We start from the raw sequence: 23,500 nt of genomic DNA on the forward strand, positions 1-23,500 counted from the left end.
TCAAATGAATGTTATAGGTACTGCTACTACCTACGGAAAAAGTGATTACCATAAGAGTACATGCAAATTTTAAGTCACTGTAATTTTTCAAAAAATCCGTGAATTAATTTAAAATTTTACAGGGAGTTTTTTAATAGTAGCAGGAATCTATAATAACAAATTCAACATAGCATCGTTTAAGTATATAGCCTATACATCCTTAATTTCAATTACTATCGAGGAAAGTAACAATGATGAGTTACGTAGGAAGATCGTGTTCGCGGTTATATCGAAACACGTTTTCTATTTCTGTTCGGTAGTTCGCCATCCGGAAGCGAAAGGTAAGATTTAATTCCCGCGTGAAGCCAGCAGCGGCATAGTCGATTTCAACGATTATTTTTCATCGCGCACCGTTCTCTCGTTTATCCGGCGTTCTGCCGTTTCAATGGTCCGTTGATAACGAGAACGAGTCCACGAAGGAATGAAATTTTTCGCGGCTTTATAGACTCCCATCTACTTCTTCCCCCCTCGTTGCTTTCGCTGTTTCATGATTGACCGTTCAATGCCGGAAATATTCTACAGAGGCGCATGAGAGCGAACAATGGATATATCCATAATTGAAAGATGGATTATACATCTATTAATTTAGTATTGATAAAGTATTGTTTGATAGAGCACAATTGATCTGATGATCAACCATTTATTTCGAATAGTTCTTATCACACGTGTATAATATATTTTCACCTGTTCCGCATTCCGGTTTATTGTTTCGAGCGGCAGTAGTTGTTCCCGGCGCCATTTTCATGGATTATTGATAACGAGAATTTTTCAGGGACGTCAGCTAAATTGCCTCCGGTTTTTCCACGGATTTTAATACTTGTAATTTCGCTGCTTTAGCAACCGTGCAACCGAACGAATAATTGATACAGATAACAGAAGCACACCAGTATTTTTTTTATTAGTTCTGGATATTCGATATTCACTCTCTCTCTACGGCTCCCCTATTTTATTTTACTAAATGCGGAAGATAATATCGTTGTCATTGTCGAAATCCTGTGTTTAACGTATTTCGGTTAAAAACTTATCAGATTGTTTCTCTCGTACTATCGCGCGAACGTAGATACTGATAAAAGGGATTTCTTGCGCGTATAATATAACGTCCAACAATAATGTATAATTAATTTTTACTGCGGAAAACCGATCTCTTTCGCTTTTTGTGCTCTGCTTAATAGGCAGCGAGCTCTTATATCTTATCAACGAATATTTGTGAGTGCATAACCATGACTCCATTGAAATGAAATGAACCACAGTTAAGACTGTTTGTTAACAATTTGTTTGTGCATTCCCGTCTTTTTAAAAGATGAAGCTGGAACGGAAATTCGTGGGAAGAATGAAACTTATGGGTGACCGCAGTAGAGTCTTGTGTCATTCAATATTCTCCGGCGCTCTCCAATTATTCACCATTTTAACGTTTCACATTTTATTGTTCGTAACTTTTCCGTTTTTCGCGTGGATATCATCCATTAATCAATCAAAGTTACGTCAACCGCGATAGATTCGATTTCGCGAAATTGTTTCGTCCGGTGGAATCGTTTCCGCGATTAGTTCGTAAACAATCGCGGCCAATATCGAGCTCGGAAAGGAACGACGAGGGCGCGGCGATTCCGGAAAATCGACGAGCTGAAACTTTTAATCGCTTTATAGATCGCGAGGAAAAACTCTGATAAATATAATAAACGGGTCACCGTTCCGGGGAAACTTCTCAACTCCTTCGCGCGACTGGCCAGCGTCAACGTGCACGTTATTATTAAAAGTAGCTAATTGTTCTTCGTACATCATCTCGAAGTCTTTGTATATTGTCGAAGAGCCATGGATCCTTTTTACTCGTTGCACGTTCCGACTTTCCTCAAATGGAATCTTAATATTAAATGTCGTTTGGATGCACGAGGGATGCGCGGATGAAACGAGAAAAGTTTCCACGCTACGCCCGAACCAGAGTTTTTCTCTGGTACATTTGTTTCTTTTGAAGAATTCATAACCGGTTTACCTAGTAATCTCTCTACACGTTTCAACGTGGCTCAAATACGACAGCAAATCCATTTAATTATTACGAACGGTGTAAAGCTCTACGGGTCGCATCCGAACCACCCAGCTTTGTGCTGCACATTCGTCCTCATCGTTTCGCGTCGCAACGTTCCCTTCGTCCTTATTGGGATTTCCGCAAATTTCGCGTTTACTTCGGAGACGTCAGGCCGACGCGTTCAGGAAGAATCCACGCTGCCAAGCATAAGTGTCCTTGTATCAAATGTTACTGTTTTATCGTTGACCATGGACGTTTCTATTGGAGGCGAGCGAACAGCGTGCGTTTTTTAATGACGCCTTCTCCATTACGCGGTGATTCTCGCTTTCGGGTATGGTCATATTCACGGTACGACACTTGCGAAGCATTCTTCCTTTTGTCTTCGAGGTCTCAATGGCGAATATGGACCACGATAATGACGGGCAAACGAAGCAATAATCGTTAACGATAATCGAGGAAATCGCCTTTCTTACTCTTACTGCTTACAACGATTTATCCGGATTTTCGTTGAGAAAGTAACAAGAGGAAAGAAGAATTTTTATTCAATTTATTTATATCGTGTTTATTGTAAATCTCCAATTACCGATAGGTATCAAATTAATAATTTGGAATTGATTAATATACAATACAATTTCATTGTACTCTTCTTTTCACTCTCGAATCATGACCCAATGATAACATACGTCATTAATTGATATCAAATATATATTTCCGCGAATATTATATTAATAAATAATTATCAGAATGTTTCTCTGATAGAAATTTGATGTTTGCCGGGAGCAATGAATCGTCGGTATTCTCTATAATTCCATAATTACATGTTACTCTATACCGAAAGCAACAACAACCGATGGAATAAGTGCGTTCAAAATATACCTACAAATCAGCATGGTATTGTGAATCTGTTATTTAATTAGTTGCCGGTCGATTAAGCTAATAACAGATTCTCGTCGCGTGTCGGGTTTAATTAAAAAATGGCGACAATCGGGATTGCCGGTCTCAAATTAAAAGGCGTCGCCTTTTAATCAGGGTAGGAAATCGAAATTCGAAGTCGGGAAACGAACTGGAGAGTCAAAATTAAGCCGGTCGTATTACCGGGGTTGAATTGCAAAACTGCGGTCGGGAAGTGCAAAATTACTCGCAACCCGGCACCGTCGTCGGTTCGGCAAACGATAAAATTGCGAACAGGAATCGTAATTACCCCGTTGCCCCTAGAACTGTGCGAATAATTCCAAATCAACTCTTTATTACGGTGAATATCGCACAATTTGCGAACAGATATTGGAATAAATTTTCTGTTAATTGATAAATGTTTATATATCATGAGATTTGCAGAGAACAATTACGAAATCTGAAATGCAAGGCATAGTTGCCGAGTCGTTGTCGTGCATGCCTATATATTTGCGAATCGTTTTACTACGAGGGTAACAAGATTTGCAATTTGTCAAGACAGGACGCGACTTCTAAATTGAATCGCGCAAGTCGAAGCCGCAGGAGTGGCTAGACCGTCCAATAAAATGGAAGTTTCTCATTTTGGTAGTGGGGATTAATTAGAAGATCGAAGTAGCAAAGTGGCGAATAGTCTCGCGAAGAGTCTCCCTGTGTGTGTCGTTGCTGCCAGGACTGTATAATCCTGAGTCGTTGGAACCGCAAGCTCGACGTCACTTAAAAATTCGTCGAATCCGAGGTGTTATCATTTTGTCGTTAAAATGTTTCGGGCAGGAAATTTTCGCGAGGGGAAAAGAAGGAATGTATAAAATTGTTGTGGCAAGTATAGATTTGTTAGGGAAAAATTCGAAACCAAATACCGCGGCGCGAAGCTTTAATCTCTGCTGTCGGTTGCACGTGTGGCCATTATCTTTGACCTATAAATCAATTTTCGTTGCTGAAAAATTCGTCGCAAAAATATTTTCCGATGAATCGCATCTCTTTCGAGGTGGCGTCACCTGAAATTCTATCGGTTAATCGTTACCGTGCCATTCACGAACCCAAAGCACCGATTAATTAACTCCACGCGATTAATCGTTCATACTTTTTATTTCTCCGATGCCTGTATTCTTCTATTAAAAGACACGCAGCTGCGAATAAATATGGATTGCCGTTATCGTCAAGACGCGTTGATGAAAATACATATATTTACACATATGAAATAGGCTGATCCTTTCTTTGCTGGAATCCTTCATCTCACGAAGTTACAATTCACCATATAAAATCGTGTGCATCCACTCCTATAGAATGAATTACAGCAACAATTTTCACGGGAGGTTGAATCAAAATCCAATCCTTTCTTCGAACGAAGAAATCTGTATCTTTTTTTAATTAATTGCTTCGAGCTGTGCACGCATAAATAAATTTTATTCAAGCATCGTACGCTATGAACAGTCTTTTTACGACTTTCACACTTGCCTTATATCAGCTAAGTAAGCTATTCCCATTTTACGGTTTCTATCGCGTCATGCGATCTCCACGACGGTTTCAAGTATAAAAATTGAGGCGATGTTGAACACGGGTGCGATTTAAATGTCAGCCACCAACGAGCGGAATAAAACTAGGGAAGGTTAACCGTTTGATAGACTGGTAGGCGACACGACAAGGGAAAGTGGGAATTGTTCGATAGGAACATGGGTTCGCGTGCTCGATAATCAACCGTTATTGTGCGGCGCGTTTGTGTAACAGTTACGCTTTATCAGGATCGTATGATGCACGAGATCCCGTCCAGTGGTTTAACGGAGGCAGAGGAGCGTTCCATCATGAAGGCGAAGAGCCTCATGAATTCTTTCGTATCGCTGGATCCTGTCGATGTTATGTTTGATGGTATCGCGTAGCCTATGAACACCGGATCGAGTTATTTATTGGCGGAATCCGACTGCCCTTCGTCTTGATCGGTTTTTATAAAAAAATAAAGAACTGAGAGTCAATCGATATCTCCTTTAGGAAATTCCTTTCGCCCGTTTAATTCATTGCTCTTTTCCGTAGCTGTTGCTGCTTGAGATAATATCGTTTCACCTGTAATAATTTTATTTTAATTTTGTGATTTAAGAACGGATAGGTTTTGACTGCTTTTACTGTTCATAAACGTGAAAATTCGCCGTTTAGACGAACACGTCACGCGATTCGAGAAGCTTTCGCGAAAAAGTTGTAAAGGAAATAACCGCGTCGGCCATTATTGCATCGTGTCGTGGGAGAAGTCGATACGAAGGCTGCATTCGAATTTCCGGTGAGACAGAGAAGAATTATAACGACCGCGATAAGGGGTTTCCATACGAGCTATGAAACATAAGGGAAGAACGCGCAAGTGCCATAACCGCTTACGTTCGCGTAGATAAGCCAGGAACGGTGGCAATCTCGATACCTCGTTACGACGCATCTGCTCTCTCGCTTTTATTCCCTCCGTGCAATTTTAATTCCACTCGTTGTGTTGCTGAACCATTCTTCATTAAATCCATGATTAAAAATAAAATGGCTCGTATGTCAGGGAGTCACAGAAAATAATGAAAGAAATCTGTATCATTCTTTTTTATATTTCTTTCTCATAATATGTTTCTTTGTGCATTTCTATGTTACTTTGCGCATACATTCATAAGGGCTCTTTCTTGTTTTCATTCGCGTTTCGAAAACAACTGGTTTTCGATTTTCTGGTAGTAAAAAGATCGTTACGACCGGGTTGAACGTACTCTCTTTTACGCATTGAAATAAAAATTATGCGCGCAACCGGGTCGCCTATTATTTCCAGACCGCAGACACTCCAGACGGTTCTTTCGAACTGGTATGATTTGATACAAAATTCATACCTCGCGAGGGATACGCAGTAAGAAGCGGAACGTATCGTAGCTCGTAGTTTTAGTGTTGGAATAAAAATTACGATCCGACGTGATTTTATTTTCATTCCACATTGTTACGAGGCACACGGTCGTAGGTAGTGCCTAGCCGACGCCAAGCCGTTTTATTTCCTCGCGGCCATATCGATAAATTTTAGCACAGTTTCGGGTACCGTATTGGGCCTCCGTCGATGAATAGTTTATGATCCGATAATGTCACTTCGAGAGGACAGCTTGGTTCTCTTTCATGTCCGCCTTGCGATAATTAGATTATCCTCAAAATTTAACATCCTTGTTCCCAGATTGTCATTTTGTTTAATGTAAGAATGTTCTCTATATAATACATAATTCAATTCATATCGACGTTACGATCCACAATTGAACAAATATCGACATCAGATGTACGTTGATTCGCATCCTCCTAAATCTCATCTCTCGTTTCTTTTAAAAACCTTTCTGTTACTTCAATTTCACTTCGTCCGGAATCTAAACCAACCGAGACTCACTAAAATTCAGCCGCACGATCTCTCAAACGGGATTTGCACCGGGTATGCAATATTAAACCTAGCGGGACGAGAAAAAGGACGCGAAAAAAGTAACCGAAGAGAGAAAGACGGGAGCAGACGAGTAAATAACAACAGCAGCAACAACAACAACAACGTCGCGATAAGCCCCGGCGGCGTTTATTTAAACCCTTAAAGCGCTGCGGCGTCCAATTTCCCGGGCAACTTGCCCCGGCAGACTCGGCTAATAAACATTTTCCGTTCCTCTTCTTTCTGTTGCAGCTCTATCGACACACGTACCTGGCCCACTACAGGATCGTGAACCTGGAGACCTTGTAAGTAAACGAGCCGTACGGCCGCGGGCCATTTAGGCTAATCGTATCTCAAACTTATTCCGCGCGCCACTTTTAGATTTGCATTTTAATCTTCGCACTCACCGTGGCGTCGCGCCGCGCCGGCTGGAAAAGCCTGCCGGCGTGCAAATTACGAGCCGCGGGTATTTCCCTTACCGACCAGCCCTCCTGCCCGCGCTAGCCCTTCGTCTTACGACCGCGAGAACGCGACGCTTCCTTTCCCAGCAACCCCTCTGGAACTTCGCCCCGTGCCGTGGATCTTCTCCGGACGTTAATTCGCCGTTTAAGAGTGCTTATATTACGATTAGAGCCGACGCTGCTCGCCTCGAATTCGTTTCCACCCTCTTTGCCACCGGCTTAATCGCGCTCGTTCGTCCGCCACGAATTTCGTCTGTTCTGCGCCCTCCTCGCTGCCGGTTATAAAGAGGTTCTCAATTCGGGGTTTGCGGAGGAAATGGCACGGAAGTTGTATTCTGCGGGATTGTGTTTCTGGGTTAAGCACGTTGCGGGAATTGTTGGGAGTTCGGATACGGTTCGGAGTATCATTAAACTGATGTAATATAACGTATGCGCCACGGTAAATAATCCCGTAAAATAGTCTTTAACCCCACTCGTTCAATATAATATAATAGTATAATTAAAACCTTGACGTGTTCGCTGAATGATCGTGAATAGTTTTATTTGGCGTCAGGTCATTGCCGTCGTTAAACCTAAAAATCTGTGAAAGTCTTCCCATAAAGTCCCGCACGAAAGTTCCTGCGGAAACGTAACAATCAATATTTTTAGAGGGGGCAGTTTTTTTTTAGCGTATCCGAGCGTAGTTTGAAAACGGTCCTAAAAATGTGCAGAACTTTTTGGCCGTTCCCGCCAGCACGTTCTGAAGTTTGGTCCTTTCGAAACCCGAGAGTTATTTCGCCCCTCAGGCTCACCTTTCGACCCGGAAATCCGTCCATCCCGGTGTTAGGGGAAACATCAGGACCGTTTTACGCACGATCCACGTCCGGTTATTCTTTAATGACTTTTGCTCGGTGAAACGCGAGCAGCACGCGTGAGTCGACTGCAACTCGAATAACTTTGACCCACGGATAAACTCTGCGTATAAATACGGTAGCACGTTGAATCCGGAAGTAGAAGACCACAATTATTCTTATGCAGTCTTACCTTGAATACACGCGAGCGGTATTAACCGACTGGTTACGGTTATCGATGCGCCTATACCCGTTGCTATAACTGGGATTAGAATCGCGTATGCAGCTAGCATTATAGTTCCCTAACTACCGTTAGCTACTGTTGTTTGAGGCGCGGCCCAGGGTTATAGCTGTTTCTTAGACTTTTCGAGGAGCTTTTAGCGCAAGGGATTAGTCCAAGTTGGAACTTCTAAAATCCATAAAAAGTCGCGCTAAATTTGCGTTGCTTCTACAAACTCTTTCACCATCCCCACGTTAAATATCAAGAATAAATGTATAGCACGGGCGAAAGTTCGTCTCGAGTTTCGTGTCTCTTAATGCTTTTAAACTGTGAACGCCGTTGCGAGGGACTAAGACAATTTTTACTCGACCGGAGAAAAGAGGGAACAAGGATGGACATCATACACCGGTAACCGTAGCCTTACAAATGATCGCAATTAGGGCTGTGGAACAAAGAGACGCGGTGGCTGGTCTCCGTTTCTTTGACATCGGCTGCTCCAATTGTCGCGGGGAAATTGTCGACGCGAAAGTGGCCAAGAATTAAAGGGAAGGAAGAATGTCGGAGTTTCGAAATTATCGAGTCGTAATTGCTGGTCCAGAGATGGGCTTTGTCCCTTGCCTGATCAAAAACGTGCCACGACTATTAACTTCGTCCTGTAAAAAGCTGCGAGCTGTACTTTTAACAAATCATCGTAAATGTTGCGATATCATGTTCTCCTTCGCATTCAAAATTCACACGTCGTCGACTCGTGAAGCATATGGGAAAACGCGGGACTTTGAAGTGGTTGTTAATATTTAGATTACGAACTAGTCTGAAGAGCAACACTATAGAATCATGTAACTCGGAATCCAAAATGCAAGTTGGGCTAACAACCCGAAACTTTTGAGCACTGCCCGTGGCCATCGTTACGATGCGACAGCTCATATTGGAATCACAGAGAAAATTTGAATCGTATCTGTTTCATGTCCGTGTGAATAAATATAATCTATGAATTTCAACTGAGTTCGCTACTGACGAAGTAACGTCGATGCATCGTTGATCAATGTCAACGATCGTTGGCGATCAATCGAAGCTAACGTAACGCCGGCTGGGTAATAGTAGGTATCGGATAAACGGCGTGCAAATACAATCTTCGAGCGTGGCGCGATTTCCCGACGGAAACAGGTCTCATAAATATGATAATCGCCGGGAAAGGAGGGTCGCGACACAGAGGATTGCCACGGTGTCAGGGAAAACGTGGAAAAGGCCGCGGAAAATCGGATAGAATGAGAGCCGATAAGTTAAGAACAAAAAGCGGGTGGCGGTGGGGAACGCGAGGGGGTGAGCGTTGCGCGCATGAATGACTCCTGTGACGTGACCAGAACTACGAACGAACGCGACGTGTTCTCTTCCCTGCGGGTGACATTTTTCTCTCGGGTCGGCCCTCCAAGGGCTGCTAAAAGCTACCGGTGAATTTTCCACGTGCCATCGTGAATGCAATTCGCCGCCGTCGCCTCAGATATGAATTCCAGATTTCAATTTGCCGATCACCTTTCCTCCTTGTCTAACCCCCTGATATCAGCCGGTGACGTCTGATGGGAATTAGGGAACGCTCGGGAAGAAGGGCTCGAAGATTGAACGGTATTCATCGCGACATTTGCATTCGTCGTAAAGCATTATTATTGATTACGTGGTAGCTGCGTTTGACGACAATCGAATAGTAAACTAGAGCATTACCATTTCCACTAACAGTGTAAGTTCAGCAAGTTTCCATCGCCATAGAACCGCAAAACAAACCGCAGACCCAATATAACCATTCAATTAAGATGTCCACCCTGCGCGGATGACGCACTTTGCCGCCTCACCGCAAGCTAGCGTCTCTTAGAAGTTACATACCTAAATTATTGGATACATTATGTAATATCTAGTCGGAATGTAATATCCTATTCGCTGGCTGTGAATGATTCCGTCGTATAATAATGAACCACGAAACAGTTACGCGGGTTTTTGTCGCACGCTGTGAACAGAAGTTGTTTCACCGTAACGGTTACAATGTATGTTGAAAATAATAGTTTGCGTAACAATAACGACCGCGGTATGGTTTTAACGAATCGCGGAAAATACAGAATGTTATATGACGTTGTATCGAATCAATAAAATCTGGTCTGCGGATGCGTTCAATTCGATCTGTGATCGATTATTCCTGGTTCGCAATTAACGAGTCGAACGGTAGCCCACGCAATCGTTTGTTAGTTGGATTTCGATGAATTTATAGCACGCACAGTGTCGTTCATCAGTGTTACGGCTTGCATGCTTTTTTCTTCTCTGGATACAATTGAAAAATTCCATTGAAATCGTTTCTGGGAAGAGAAGAATTCCAGCCGGTTTCCGTCAGCCTTTGACTCGTTCCCGTTTTCCTTCCCTTGTTTGTCCAATCAAGCCATTCTGCGGCCGAATCAAGTCATTTGAACGAATTTGATTACGAGCGATACGCGGGCTGCACGCACGTATGTCAATTCGATCAATTTTTATTCCGCGCGTAGCTACGGGAACCCGCAACGAATTTTCGTTTCGTCCCGAGCAGATTCGTTGAGCGTATCGCGATGTTAACTAGAACGAACAAATCTCGCATGTACTACTTAAAATTGAAGCTTGCCCTTAATAGATTCTGATGGTATTTAATATTTCCTGTCCTCGGTATCTGTGAGCAAATTTCTTAAGCTTCAAACACAAAGTTTGCAAACACTGGATGCATTATTGAAATGTTTTGGTAGCATGCGAACCTCCTACGGCGTCACAAAAGACTTTGCATATTTCAGGGGACGTAGTCCATGCGCGGCTGAGTAAAAATTATAGTTGCGTGTAAAGTGAATAGATACAAAAGGAAACACGTGTATATCCATGGGAGCCGGATTCGCTGCTAATTCGCCATCGTTGTCGCGTCCGCGATATCAATTAAGGGCAACGAGCAGTGGCCCGGTTTTTAAAGTCCCCGGATTCGAAAGGATCGAACGCGCGCGCACTTTGTAGCAGGACGAGAGTCCCGGCCATAAACTCGGTTTCTACGCTACATGAATACCAGCGCCTTTATTTATGACCGACCACCACCCACTTCTCTTTCTCTCGTTTCACCGTGGAAGAAGTTCCCCTTTGAACCGAGGCTCTCTGGCATCGCGACAGCCGCCGAGACTCGCGAAACTTTCCATCGATTTCCCTTTCTCCCTCTTTATCCCATCGGGCACCGTTCGCCAAGGGTGTATTTTATAAATTCTATAAAATCCACGGTAGCTGCGGCCCGCTACTCGCTTGGAGATTTCTCTTTTTATCATAACTCGCTTCCGCTTCTCTTCTTCTGGTTTTCAAAAATTATTAATCCACTGATACGATGTTTTACATGTATTAGCAGAAAATGCGGTCGGTTCAGTATCATTTCTATCAGGCTGTTCTGATTTATATTATTGTATTTCAACGAACTTGATTAATTACTTTCATCTGATTTTTTGGTGGCAGTGGAACGAACGTGGAGTATTAGAGAAGTTCTTTTTCTTGTTGCCGTGCCTGTAGTTTAATGGGAGCAACTTATCATCCGTACGGGGATTAGCTGGAAATATCGATGCGTTTATCAGGTATTCCAGAAAGAACAAGCACTTAGAGTGATTTACTGTCGCGAGGTTCACAGGTTTTTTTTCGAATAGAACAATAGTAAAGCATAGCCTCTGATCCTCGAGCGGAAATCCCAGTATAAATTAAACAATATTGCTCGGGTCTTGTTTCTTCTATGGATTAACTCTTTTACGGAAGATACGTGGAAAGGAACAACGAGGCCAGTTTCGAAAATATCTACGGTTATCGGCGCCCGTTTAATTTCGCTAAAGTATTCGACGGAAGTTTTTTCCGGCACGGCGAGGGAAAACAAAAATAAAAAAGGCGAGGGTGGTTCCTCGAGTTCTCACCGCGGCCCCGTAAATTCTTTAAGCCGCCATTTAATTTCCACAAGAGTTTAACAACAGCTCACGTATATCTACTTGGCATGCGGATTCAATTCTAAAAGGGAAATAATGTAACGCTGCCCCTCAAGCTTCTTTATTACTTAGCCTTTCAACCGTGCCAACTGTGCGCACACACGCGGCCGATCGCGTTAACTCCTAAATATACTCACCTTTGAAAGCCATTAACGAATTCCGACGATACCTCCGACTGTACGTAAAAGTCTTTCCATCAATTTGATTGGTCAGATAAGACGATTCTCGCGAAAGTTATGTCGCCATTTGAACAAATTTCGTAGAATACGTACTAGGAAAGTGGAAGCCCTCTTTTATCCACGTTATGCCAACTTTCTGTCGCTGTAGTAGGATCGTTGCGGATTTCGGTAGTGAACCATTGATTGCCATTTGCTGCTGAATGTCGCACCGATTGCTACGAGTCGATTAATTATTCTGACTCCACAAACCCCACTATTATGCCAATATTTTATCGTTCATAATTGAAGATTTATTTCATGATGTTTAACAATCCACTCGGCAGACAATACGACGCAGCGATTTAATCAAGTCCCGATAATCCTGGCACCAGAAGCCGGTATTCAGTATCGAATATTCTAGTAACTTAGGTATACGTAAAGCGGGCGAATCTCTTGGCCGGTGAAACCTCGAGAGGATTCACCGAACGGCGTTCTCGTAAAACACGGTTCCCCTATAAAAAAAAGAGAGAGGAGCGGAGAAGAGTTTACCAAGTAGGAGGTCCATCTACATCCCCTCAGAAATGTATCCTTCCGCAATCGGCGACTCCTCCCATTCAATTAGACGAACGATCCGAATTGCTGGAACAAAAGCTAAACCAGTCGCCAGCGATTGGAACGATCTGCACAGATAAATATTAATCAAGTGCTCTTGGATCGAGAGATCGAAAAGATGAGGCAGTCTACAGAGTGAACGAGAGGGAACATGAAATTCTAGTCGATCGTCCTTGGTATTCTATGAGGATCATTTCCTGTAACGCGGCAATATCCATGGGGATATGGTGCTTTGGTTTACGTCCGAGCTGCTTTTTACTGCTTCCGGAATAAGGTCGCATCATGCAAGACTATTTTGCATAGTAATCGAGTCGATACCGAATCAACGTTTGATTGGAAATTATTACTGGATTCGATAGTATCAAATGTATTTGCGCTTCAGGAAATATTTTTTATTGTCGAGTAAACACGAGTGAATATTTCTTATTGTCGAGGAAATATTTCTTATTGTCGAGTAAAAACGAATTTTTTCAGACACTCCCTCGTTTTTTTTATTTTTAGCTTATTATTATTCTCTTATTATTATTTTTATGGTGATTCTTAATCGGGAATTGTCGATTAATATCATGGCTTCCGGAAATGTTAACAATATCCGGCTCGTCGATGTTCGGCGATGCAGCAGATTAGGCCAGAGGTAACTTGGACGTTAACTACAGTTCAGCTTGAATTGTACATCTAACGCGCGAAGCGAATTTAAAGCCGAGCGTAAATTTGGATGAAGACCTATCCGGATCTATTCCAGATTTGATTCGGTCCTAATCCCCCCGCGGCCTATTCTATACCTAAACTAAGCCTATTATTAGACTGTAAATTTAATTCGTGATTAGGATGCACTTCAAACTATTGTATTATAATCAGCCTATCCGACATACGATCTACGATTATCAGGGAATAATGGAATTTTCGGTATCGAAGTCTCTTTTACACAGAACGAAATTTGTACTTATAACATAACTGAAGTAATTAGCGTTGACAAAAATGATCAGAAAAGAAAAATTATAAACTTATCCTGTTAATAAAGTGTTTACTCTTCTTTCAGGTCAGAGACTTCGTTGATGGCGAATGAGTCCATTTCCCTGCAACTGGCAACTTGGGCTCCGAAGGGCAACGCTCTGGTCTACGTTTATCAGAATAACATCTACTACAGGCCGAAGGCGGAAGTTGCCGACGATTATCAAATCACGGACACCGGAGTCTTCGGGACAATCTATAATGGAGTGCCGGACTGGGTATACGAAGGTAAGCAATTTCCATCTCCGAATTCGATCTCTATCGAGTCTGTCCTATCATTCACGATGGACATTATGCGTTCACGCGGCAACCTTCGTATCGATTTAGCGAAACTTCGACGCGAATGCGGATTCTATCGCGTTGGGAGACACAAGTAACAGAAGGGCCTGAGTCCGGGCTTGTATCTTGTTTGGAGAGATACATTTACAGGCGGCGAGTGTTTAGTTAAACAATTCTATCTGTTCGATTCTTTGCTTTGTACACGGGTTGTTTGTTCTCCCTCTTATCTTCCGTATTCTTTGCGCCTGTTCGCTGCCGCGAGTTTCCCTGCTTTTTGATCCCTGCTTGGGAATTCCCTGTGACTCCGTTTCGTGTCGCACCGTTTCTTGGAGTCACTGTGTCCACTTCCTATACGAGTTATACTCGAACTGAGTTACGCCCCAGGCGACTACTTGGAGATCGACCAAAAGATTCAGCAGACACTTCAAACGATAATTAGATGTTGAATCAAAGCATTCTCACTGTACTACTTCAGTTTCCGTGTTTCAAAGTCTTTTAGTATTAATCAGTTGTTCCGTCATTTACTCAGTGTCGGTACTTTGTAGAAAGAAAATACCGGAGGAACCTGCATTATTCTCTTAACAGTCTCGCAATTTATTCAGTCAGTTCGATTCTGTACTTGATTATTAAATTTCGTTAAGAAAGTTTAATTATCCGAAATGGGTAAGGAATTGGGATGGTTACAAGCGAGTACCCGCGTAACCGCGCGGTTCCGTTAATGACGGCGGTAACTGGTGTCTGGCAGTTCTTCTGGAATAAACGAGCATCACACGGTTGAATTCACGTAGTTCGAAGCGGAAGCGGTGCGGCGTTATCGCGTCGAGCTAGTTGCATGCACACACACCGTGTCCTATATCGAATTCCGTGTTTTAAAATAAACTGGACCCTGTTTGGCGCGTTATACGGGCTATACTCGAATGAAAGGGCAGCGTGTCGCGCGATTTCCAGACCTCGGTATCAATTCTATTCTGCGCAGATCGCGATCCCCCGATTCTCTGTGTACCTAATTATTTTTAACTACTGCCGTGCCATCGAACTGCCGAATTTTAATTGGAGCTTCTCGCCCGATATTCAAATGATCTAGCATATTTTAACGATAAGAATATTATATTGTATTATTCTTCTACTCTCTCATATAGTATTCGACACAAATGAATTTTACATGTAACTGTGTCTAAAATTGTCTAACAGACACCAGCGACAAAAATATTATATTGCATTATTCATATACTCTCTCACATAATATTCTATACAAATGAATTTCTCATGTACTGTATTTAAAATTATCTTTTATATCTTGAATAACCAAGTTGGATTGTCAATTATGCATGTTGCTTAAGTTAGCACATCGAGGAAATGCTACTAAAGAATGGAAGTGCCCGTGTAATCGTTGGGACAGCGAATGGGGCCCAGTGGGGCTGAAAACACAGTCAGTGATTTTTCGATAGAGTTAGAAGGAAATTGCATAGAACCTTTCTCTCGTATATGGCAACTGTTCAACACCGACGAGTGTTTTGCTTTCTATTCCTTACTTCGATGGCAATATATTCCAGTGGATGTAAAAAATTGCAGAGTTTTTCGTGCGACACGAAGTCCCATAAGGCCGACACTCTTTAATAACTCCTCCCCGGTGGTTCGCAGACCGAATTCGATCAATTGATATTCAAATATAGCTAGCACATCGATCAATTATCATCCACGAAATTAATAGCTATGACTGTCTGTCACCCGTCAACCGCTCTTAATCCTCAGAATAATATCGTTTCACATCTCTCTGTATCGAACCAAAATACATGTAGTTGGTTCCTCGTCGCATTTCCCGGAAACGTAACATCGCGTGCAATTAACAGAACAACCGCGGCGGGCGCGTAGACGGAAAAAGGAGTAAAGAGAAATCCCTCGTCGAATCGCGATTATCGCGCGCAGTCGCTCGGCGACGATGTCGCATCGTCGGCGCGTAATATTTTTTCGTTGGCCCTTTTTAGCGGACGAGCGCGCCGGCTTTGTACGCGTCGGGACGAGTTTTTGCCCTCCGGAACCGAGGAATAATAATATGTGTCGGAGCTGTAATTCACACAGCCGATGCTCGAGGGTGACGTTGCGCGTGTTTGCATATTTCTGTGCCTTCATCAGCCGTTCCTCTCCACCGTCTTTCGTTCCTAGCTGGCGTAACAGTTCCTCGTCTGGATATTTCGGTAAATCGCGTATAACTAAACGGATGAGAACATATAAATTCATCCCTGCTGAAAAAGCAGCCATTCAAATGGCGTGGCGGCCATTTTTTCCACCCTTTTATACGCTTGAATCTCTGGGTAGAGGGTGGCAACGATGGCTCCGCCTGATTCGTCGCGACGCGAATTCAATAGGATTCTCGGCTGAGTAAATATTTAAATGCACCCGGCCGCTGTTCTATCACTCCACCTCGCGTTCCTAGTCGTTGTTAATGTTACCCGAAATCCGGAAGACTCCTTTAACTCCTACGTACCTCGGTCGCAAATCGATTAGACGAAGGCGTGGGATGAATGTAAACTTCGTTTTGTATTAATTGCTCGCTGATTGTCGACGGATTCGGAAACTCGATTCGGATCGATGATAGAATTAGCGCTAGAGGATTTTCACCATTTGTTTACGCTCGCGAAGCAGAGACGAGGTCTTTGGCACCGGCGCGGCGAGATGCGGCGCGTGTCGTCGCGTCGAACGGATGAACGGATTGTAGGATCGGTATTGCCGGTGATCCACCCTGGTTCCCATAAACGTGATAAAATACTGCGTGTCTGTCGAATCGGAGATGAGAAAAGCACATACATATAGTTGCATTTTATATTTTATGCGAACATTTATGATAGATAGGTATTGTGTGCTGAACTACATAGAATTTAAATTTTGAAACTGTTTTGCTTTAAATTATACAAAGAGAAGAACACAGATATTTGAGTTATAAAGCGAATCTTCTAGACATTGTTCGGTCGTCTAACAAAAGTCAGTTGGCGAGGCAAGTAGTGGAGTTGCAAAACTGCAGTTAGCTTAGTTCGTTCCAAATTTGGGTATACATGATAAAAAGAAGTCTACTTTTTCCGAAGAAGTTTGTCGAACGCAATCTCTATTTTAAATGTCACCTGGAAAGACGTACCGTTTCATATCGATGTGCGACTGACTGGTTTTGCACACGGGCGGTCGCGACTCTGGAGAGCGGGAGGCGCGGGGTGGTTGACGTCGATAAAGTGTCAAAGCGTCGACGAAAGGCGTGCCAGGAACTTTTCAACAGCCTGTATTTTGTTCCCGTCAGCCGAAGACTTTCCTGCTGACGACATACTTTATCCAGTCGTCGCCGGGAGCGCGACTCCAGGGAGGATTTCGTCGGCAAGAATTTAGGATAAAGGCTGATTTACACGCGGCAACCCGTTTCCGTTTATGCCCCCGTCTTGCCCCGCGGCCGTCCCGGCGTACCCGGCGGTCCATCGATTTCCGGCTCCTCCGCGGAGGAGCGTAGCTCTACGCGTAGCTATCTGTTTCGCGGCGCCCGCCTCTATAAACTCAATCTGCCAGTCGGCCGGACGGGATTCATCGCCAGGGTAATGCATATGCAAAGTGACTATGAAATATCGTTTTCGTCCGGTCGCGATCCCCAAGCGGCGAATAAAAAGTTCACGCCGGTCTACCTACGCGTGCAAATCCAACCGCATTTCTGTAAAAAATGATACGAAGGATCGAATAAATCGTTCACCGTGAAGAATACCGAGGATATCAATCTTGTTAGAGGTTAATGAAAAAATGTTTGTCGAGGATGAAAGGGTGGAAGATGGTCGGCGTTCTGTCTGAAGGATTCCCCGGGGGAGTTCATGAATCGTCACCCGTAGGTAGGTACATCCGGCTTTTCAAAGAACCTCCAAGAAAAACATGTTTGTCGTCGGACTAGTGGCAGGGACCACGGGGATCTTTTCGGCAAGACGAATTCATTAATTGTTACCGGGAAGTACCGCGCACTTGGTCGGTTCTCTGGGCTAGTTTTCAAAGATGTTCCATTAGGTAGCTCTATAGAAACCCTTCGTGTTGGTCGCTTTAGGCCTCTTCCGGGTTATTCCTTTCAGAGTCCACCGCTGAGCCTTTTAATTTCTTTCTTTTCCTCTCAGCGTCGTGGCAAGAGCCGCCCCTCGAAAGTTCATTCAAAATTCATAATTGGGACTCGCGCTTTGATGTGTCTCTAAAACGGTGCTGGGAAATGTGTATGGAGACGGCGGAGCGGTGTTCGCTTTTAATGTTTTGTCAGCTCGTGTTGGCACGCGAAGAGGAGAATGCCACCGCCCACGCATCCCTCTGATCCTGGTCGGTATTAAATTTGTACGGAGCGGATTTATATAACACCGAGCTTGTATACGTACATTGGAGGATCGCGAACGCTATAAGCTTATAACAAGGGTTAACTATATTTCATTAGCGACGCGAGACGAATGGGGAGCTGGCCGGCTGGAAACCCAGATTATACCCCGACAACTATTACGGTTGTGTGTGCATTATCTTCAAGAAGTCCCGCGAGTACAGACTCTATTCAACTTTCTGTTATCTGTACGTGACAAAAGTTGGAAATATCTTTCTGTTTAACCAAGATCGATTCGACCGAGAATTATCAGTTGCTAAATTAAAAAACGGTAGTCGAGGAAAACCGAAAATCGATGAGACGCACCTAAACGGGAATGGAGTTTGAAAATTAAATACTAAAACGTAAAATGAATTAAACGACGGTCACTATTCTGTCCTGCTTTTAATCAGCGCGACACCGGAACGTTGTTGAATTAAGTTTATTAACCGAGTACTCTGAACTAGTTACGTTGCATTTGGGCTTTCGTCATTCGCTCGAATTTGCCGTCATGTCGTGCGGAAATATTACGCGGGGTAACCTCCGCAAAATGGCAAATAACTTGTGCAATCAGAAACAACCTAACCCCTGGCTCTCCAATGCAATGGCTTTGACGCTTGCATTCGTCCATCGATTATTAACGGTTGTTCCAAACTGGTGCATAACTGGCGTCTGCGGCCATTACCACCCGTCAGACATAACAATTCTCGCAACTTCGCTACGAGTTACCTTGTTCTTCTTGTTTTTCGCTTTCCGTACGCGACTTTAGTAGAAAATGAATAAAACGTAGATTGTTTCGCGCGAACGCGAAGAACTAACAGCGCTCGCTCTCTCGTGGACACGTTTATTTCTTGAAAATTTCCGACCAACTCGCCGCGCCGCGCAGCCTGCGATCTTTCCACGGTAATTAATCAGAGGTAACAGATGCAGAAGTAAGCCTGAAGACCCGGGCCGTACCTCTTGAAGCCGCGGTTACCTCGACGCTTTACGAAGCATCGTTCGGAATCAGCAAGATAGAGAATCTTTTGATACGCCGTAATTCCACACGACAAATTAACCCTTCATCCGCCAGGCTGTAGGAAATCGTTAACCTCGTTCTTGCTGCGAAGCATAAAGTATGAGACGATGTCAAACGATTAAATCTAGTTCATAAAACTTCAGGAAATAGTTGGTCGCCCTTAAAAATCGACGAGCAAGCCACGCTAATATTAAACTCGTGCACCGAGTCACGAAGTACGCGCTGGCAGCGAACGGAGAGCGACGTTATCTAGAATTTCGGGGATAAATTGTAGCGGAAAAGGTGGAACGGTAGCGCGCGGGCAGCTCGGGTGGATAGCGGGGCTGTAGCGTTATAAACGTCAACGCAATTTCTACCTTCCACGAAGTACACGCGGGAAACGCGATAGCAATCCTCGATACATGTGTGTATCTTCGATCTCCCGTTTGTTTTTCTTTCGTTTCTGATACGCCCTGTACGCGCAGCTATATTCCTTCTGCCGGTGGATTCTGATCGAACCGGCTCGTTATAATATGTGCCTCGCTCATCAGTTTAATATCCAGTAAATTAGGATAGCGAAAGCGAACGTTCACTCCTTTGCTTCAGGGTATCTCCAGTTCGACATAGTTCGTTAATGGTGTAACCTACGCTCTTTCCTCTTTGTATCTTATACGATCGTATTTCTGCCAGCGGGATGCTTTTATAGATTTTCAGTCAGCCACAGTTACTTTTCATGGTGGCGTCGTTCTCAATTTTATTGCACGGTGTACCGTTTGAACGCCACGTTCGGTGTACACAATGCGGTATGGTTATTACCTACTTCTTTGTATTATTAGAATTTGCGTTAAAGCTCGGTTGTCTTTGCACAAAATATGAAGCTACCTCCGTTTTATTCATGCTTAATGTTCATCGGGATATCACATTTCCTTTATGTTGAATCAACGAAATAAGTTCCGAGAGAGAAGTTCTCTCGTAGCGAAAGAAACGAAGAGGATAATATATATGTTTCTCTTTGAATTTCTGCTGGACCGTTGCGGGGGTTAATCGTTGATCAGGAATTCCCTTTGGACAACCGGAACATTAGCATCCCCTTGTTAAATAACCAGCAGCAACCGGTTGCTAGGTGTTAGCCTGTAATCGATAGAGCGTCAACTCTCTCGCATCTCCTCTAATCGAATCAGTTTTATCGGTTTAAAGCGGCGGACCGCAATTGGCCGGAACCGATTGCCAGGGTATTTGCTGTGCGCCGGAAACATCGATAAGCATTAAATGAAAAATAACGGCTGCTAGCTAACAGTCTATATTTGTTTGTCCCGTGGCCAACGCTAATCGCGTTTCTGCGAATTCAGCCTCGGGCTGTACATTCTTCTTTATCCGCTTTTTCACCTACGCTCCTTTCACGCTCTCCTCGTCCTTTCTCTGTATTTCTTCGCCTGGCACTCGGCTACGGGACCCGAAATATTTACGACGAACGCGGCGGTGTTTCTTCTTTTTTTAATAACTCCCCTGGTTCGTTCGCGACGACGCGACGTGACGCTGCTGGTAATTATTGCCCCGGCCCTCATTCCCGTCCGCACGCGTGACAGCCTTGTTTGGATGGAATTTACTCAGGCGCGTGTTTCTTTTCGCAATTTACCAGCAACTCGCGAGTCAGTTGTCGGCGACAACGGTTTAAGTACGAGCTCGCTGAGGCAACGCGATGTTGCAAATTGTACCACGAGCTTATTTCTTCAACAGCGGATTAACTAGCTTGTAACCAGCTACAATCACGCTCTCGGTTTTTGTATTATGAATATAATTGCAAGCAACGTTTAATCTTGGTATATTCCTGTACATCCTCCCCGGTGATTAAGGTCTTTGATGATAAATGATTAAGAAGCACATGTAATTAAGACGTCTACTTTAATGGTAAAATAACTGAATGATAAAAAAACAACTGAATTGACTTCTCAACGGAGGAACAAACGTCAATCGTTCGTTAAACGAGGAAGGGTGTTATGTTTCATAAGTCCTGCATCAACAAAAGCGATAAGTCGTCGGTGACCCGGGCGTGCCGGAGCAAACGACAGCTCGCTGAAGGGAATTTAACTTAACTTTGGCAAACAAATAGTAGTAATTGTTGCTGGAAAATTGGGATGAGAACAATAGGTATATTTTATATTAAATGTTCACAATTCGTTACTTATTTATATTTCAACAAATTATATTTTATTATAATCGATTGAAATATACATTTTAATATCTAAGGAGCTGCTTCTTAAATTAACTGTGAGCACAAGTAACTGGGATTATCGTTATTCAATTGGAAGTACAAAACGAGGGGAATCTCATGTAACGTTCATTCAATCCCGATCCTCGGATCCGTGTGACCGTTTTGTACGTTCGATCGTGGAAGTCTCATTGTGTCCTCGATGGGTAAAGCGAGGGGATCGGGTGTAATTGGCAGAAGGGGGTTTTCATAGCGCCGATACAAGCGACCTAAGACGAAAATCCTCGCTTTCAAGTCCTGCGACTGTTCTTGAACCTCGTACCCCCTCCTCTCAGGTGACTCTTTTCGCTTCTCTTTTTACCCGCTCCCGTCCCCGACGGCGATGGATGTGACATTAATAGAACGACGTGGATTCAGAGAAATCCTTTTCTCGAAATCCGTTCTCGCTAATGGAACCTCCTTTCCACGGGATTCCGATTTCTGATCGGGTTCCGACGTATTCTACCCGTCCGCTGTCACCGATGCTAGAGTACACGTAAAAAGAGATTTGTCAGCGACGTGCTTTCAGCGTGAAATATGCCTCTGCTGTCTACTATGCAGGAATTCGGTAACTAATCATCGTCCACGCGTTGTCGAGGACAGTTCAGAGACACACTAGTTATAGTATGACAGTAGCTGCCTGAGTAAATCTAAAGAAATATGAACAAAGAGCGTCGTCTAAACAGCTCGAGTAGGAATACCAAGTCGTTACACTTAATTCGCGTGGCAATTTCTGCAATATCAGTGTTTGCATAGCTGACGATGATGGTGGAATACGTCAGGAACGGTGACGTGACGAAGCTTTCGAAGAACGTAGAGAGTGGTACCTTCGTCTCGTTGTTCACTGGCTTGCTCTATGTGATCCTGTTGAAGCGTAAAAATCGATCGTCTTTGAATCGGCGATAATGGTACGCCAAGAGGGTGAAATCGCGAGGGTTCGCTCTTTTTCAAGTATTAGACCTATGCTCGTGGGAGCGGAACGCAGACTAGCATTGATTACATGGGCTGCGTGAGTCAGATCAAATTGATAAGTTGTTGTCCCTTTACGTCTTTTTCAAAGGGAGTTCGAAACGATTATTCATCCTTTCACGTGTACTCATCATGTGGTAAATGAAAGTAGCGATATAAATATCTTTCGTAATTGTTAGTTACATTTATCAGAGATATAATCGCGAACAATGAGGGCGATCAATCGGTGATCGATATGCGGTTCAGTTTCCGCGAAGAACCGCTGGGCTATCAAAATCGGGCAGGGGCCGCGATGTCCCGCCTCTCGCATGCAATATCCCCGCAGTCAATAACATCTTCCGGACATTTATGCAACGTCCAGAGAGTTGCTATCGGGCTGGATATCCAGTGCAAACGTTCCGTGCATACCGAATAGCCCGCCTGGCACAATGGCCACTTTTCGTGGCTGAAACTTAACCTGCATGTGGCGTGGCGCGGCGCCCGGAAACGTTATCGATACCGGCGCGCCGCGGCGTGTCCGCGACGTCATCGCCGTTCCGTCTGTGTACTGTGTACGCATGCACGGCCGGTGTACGAACGCCTTGGTGTGGGTGGGAAGATCCGGTCAATGGGTTCTGATCGACGAGTAAATGGAACCAGCATGGTACATTGCAGTATATGGCATTATGTATGGCGTTCACCGGGAGTTACGGGCGCTGTCAATTCCACGGAGAAAGTTGCCTGAGAATCTGGTCGCAACGTGGATGTCGTGCAATGAAAGAGGATCGATCCTCGGTCACTGCGTCGTCACCCTATCAGAATGGTTGAACCCAAGGTAATTTCAACGATTAAAATCCTTTACAGTGAAAAACACGACGAAGCCAATAATGCTTTTATCTGCTGTACTGCCGGTTTACATCCGGATTATAAAAACCACATAGTCTGCTAACGTACATGTAGGTGCTTACAAA

The 23,500-nt window shown here is 43.8% G+C and overlaps 1 protein-coding gene across 2 annotated transcripts in view; it reads left to right on the forward strand.

Annotated features, from left to right (window-relative positions):
- LOC108628287 (dipeptidyl peptidase 4 omega) overlaps nucleotides 1-23,500 on the forward strand; it is a 165,456-nt gene that overhangs the window by 72,795 nt on the left and 69,161 nt on the right. For both annotated transcript variants that reach the window (XM_018030113.2, XM_018030112.2), the window contains 2 exons: nucleotides 6,663-6,715; nucleotides 13,732-13,931. In XM_018030113.2, coding sequence (XP_017885602.1) covers nucleotides 6,663-6,715; nucleotides 13,732-13,931 — 253 coding nt within the window. The remainder of the gene's footprint in view (nucleotides 1-6,662; nucleotides 6,716-13,731; nucleotides 13,932-23,500) is intronic.

The sequence above is a fragment of the Ceratina calcarata genome, unplaced genomic scaffold (genome assembly GCF_001652005.2).
Source record: "Ceratina calcarata isolate Rehan_Ccalc_2016 unplaced genomic scaffold, ASM165200v1 scaffold514.2, whole genome shotgun sequence".
NCBI classification, from domain to species: Eukaryota; Metazoa; Arthropoda; class Insecta; order Hymenoptera; family Apidae; genus Ceratina; species Ceratina calcarata.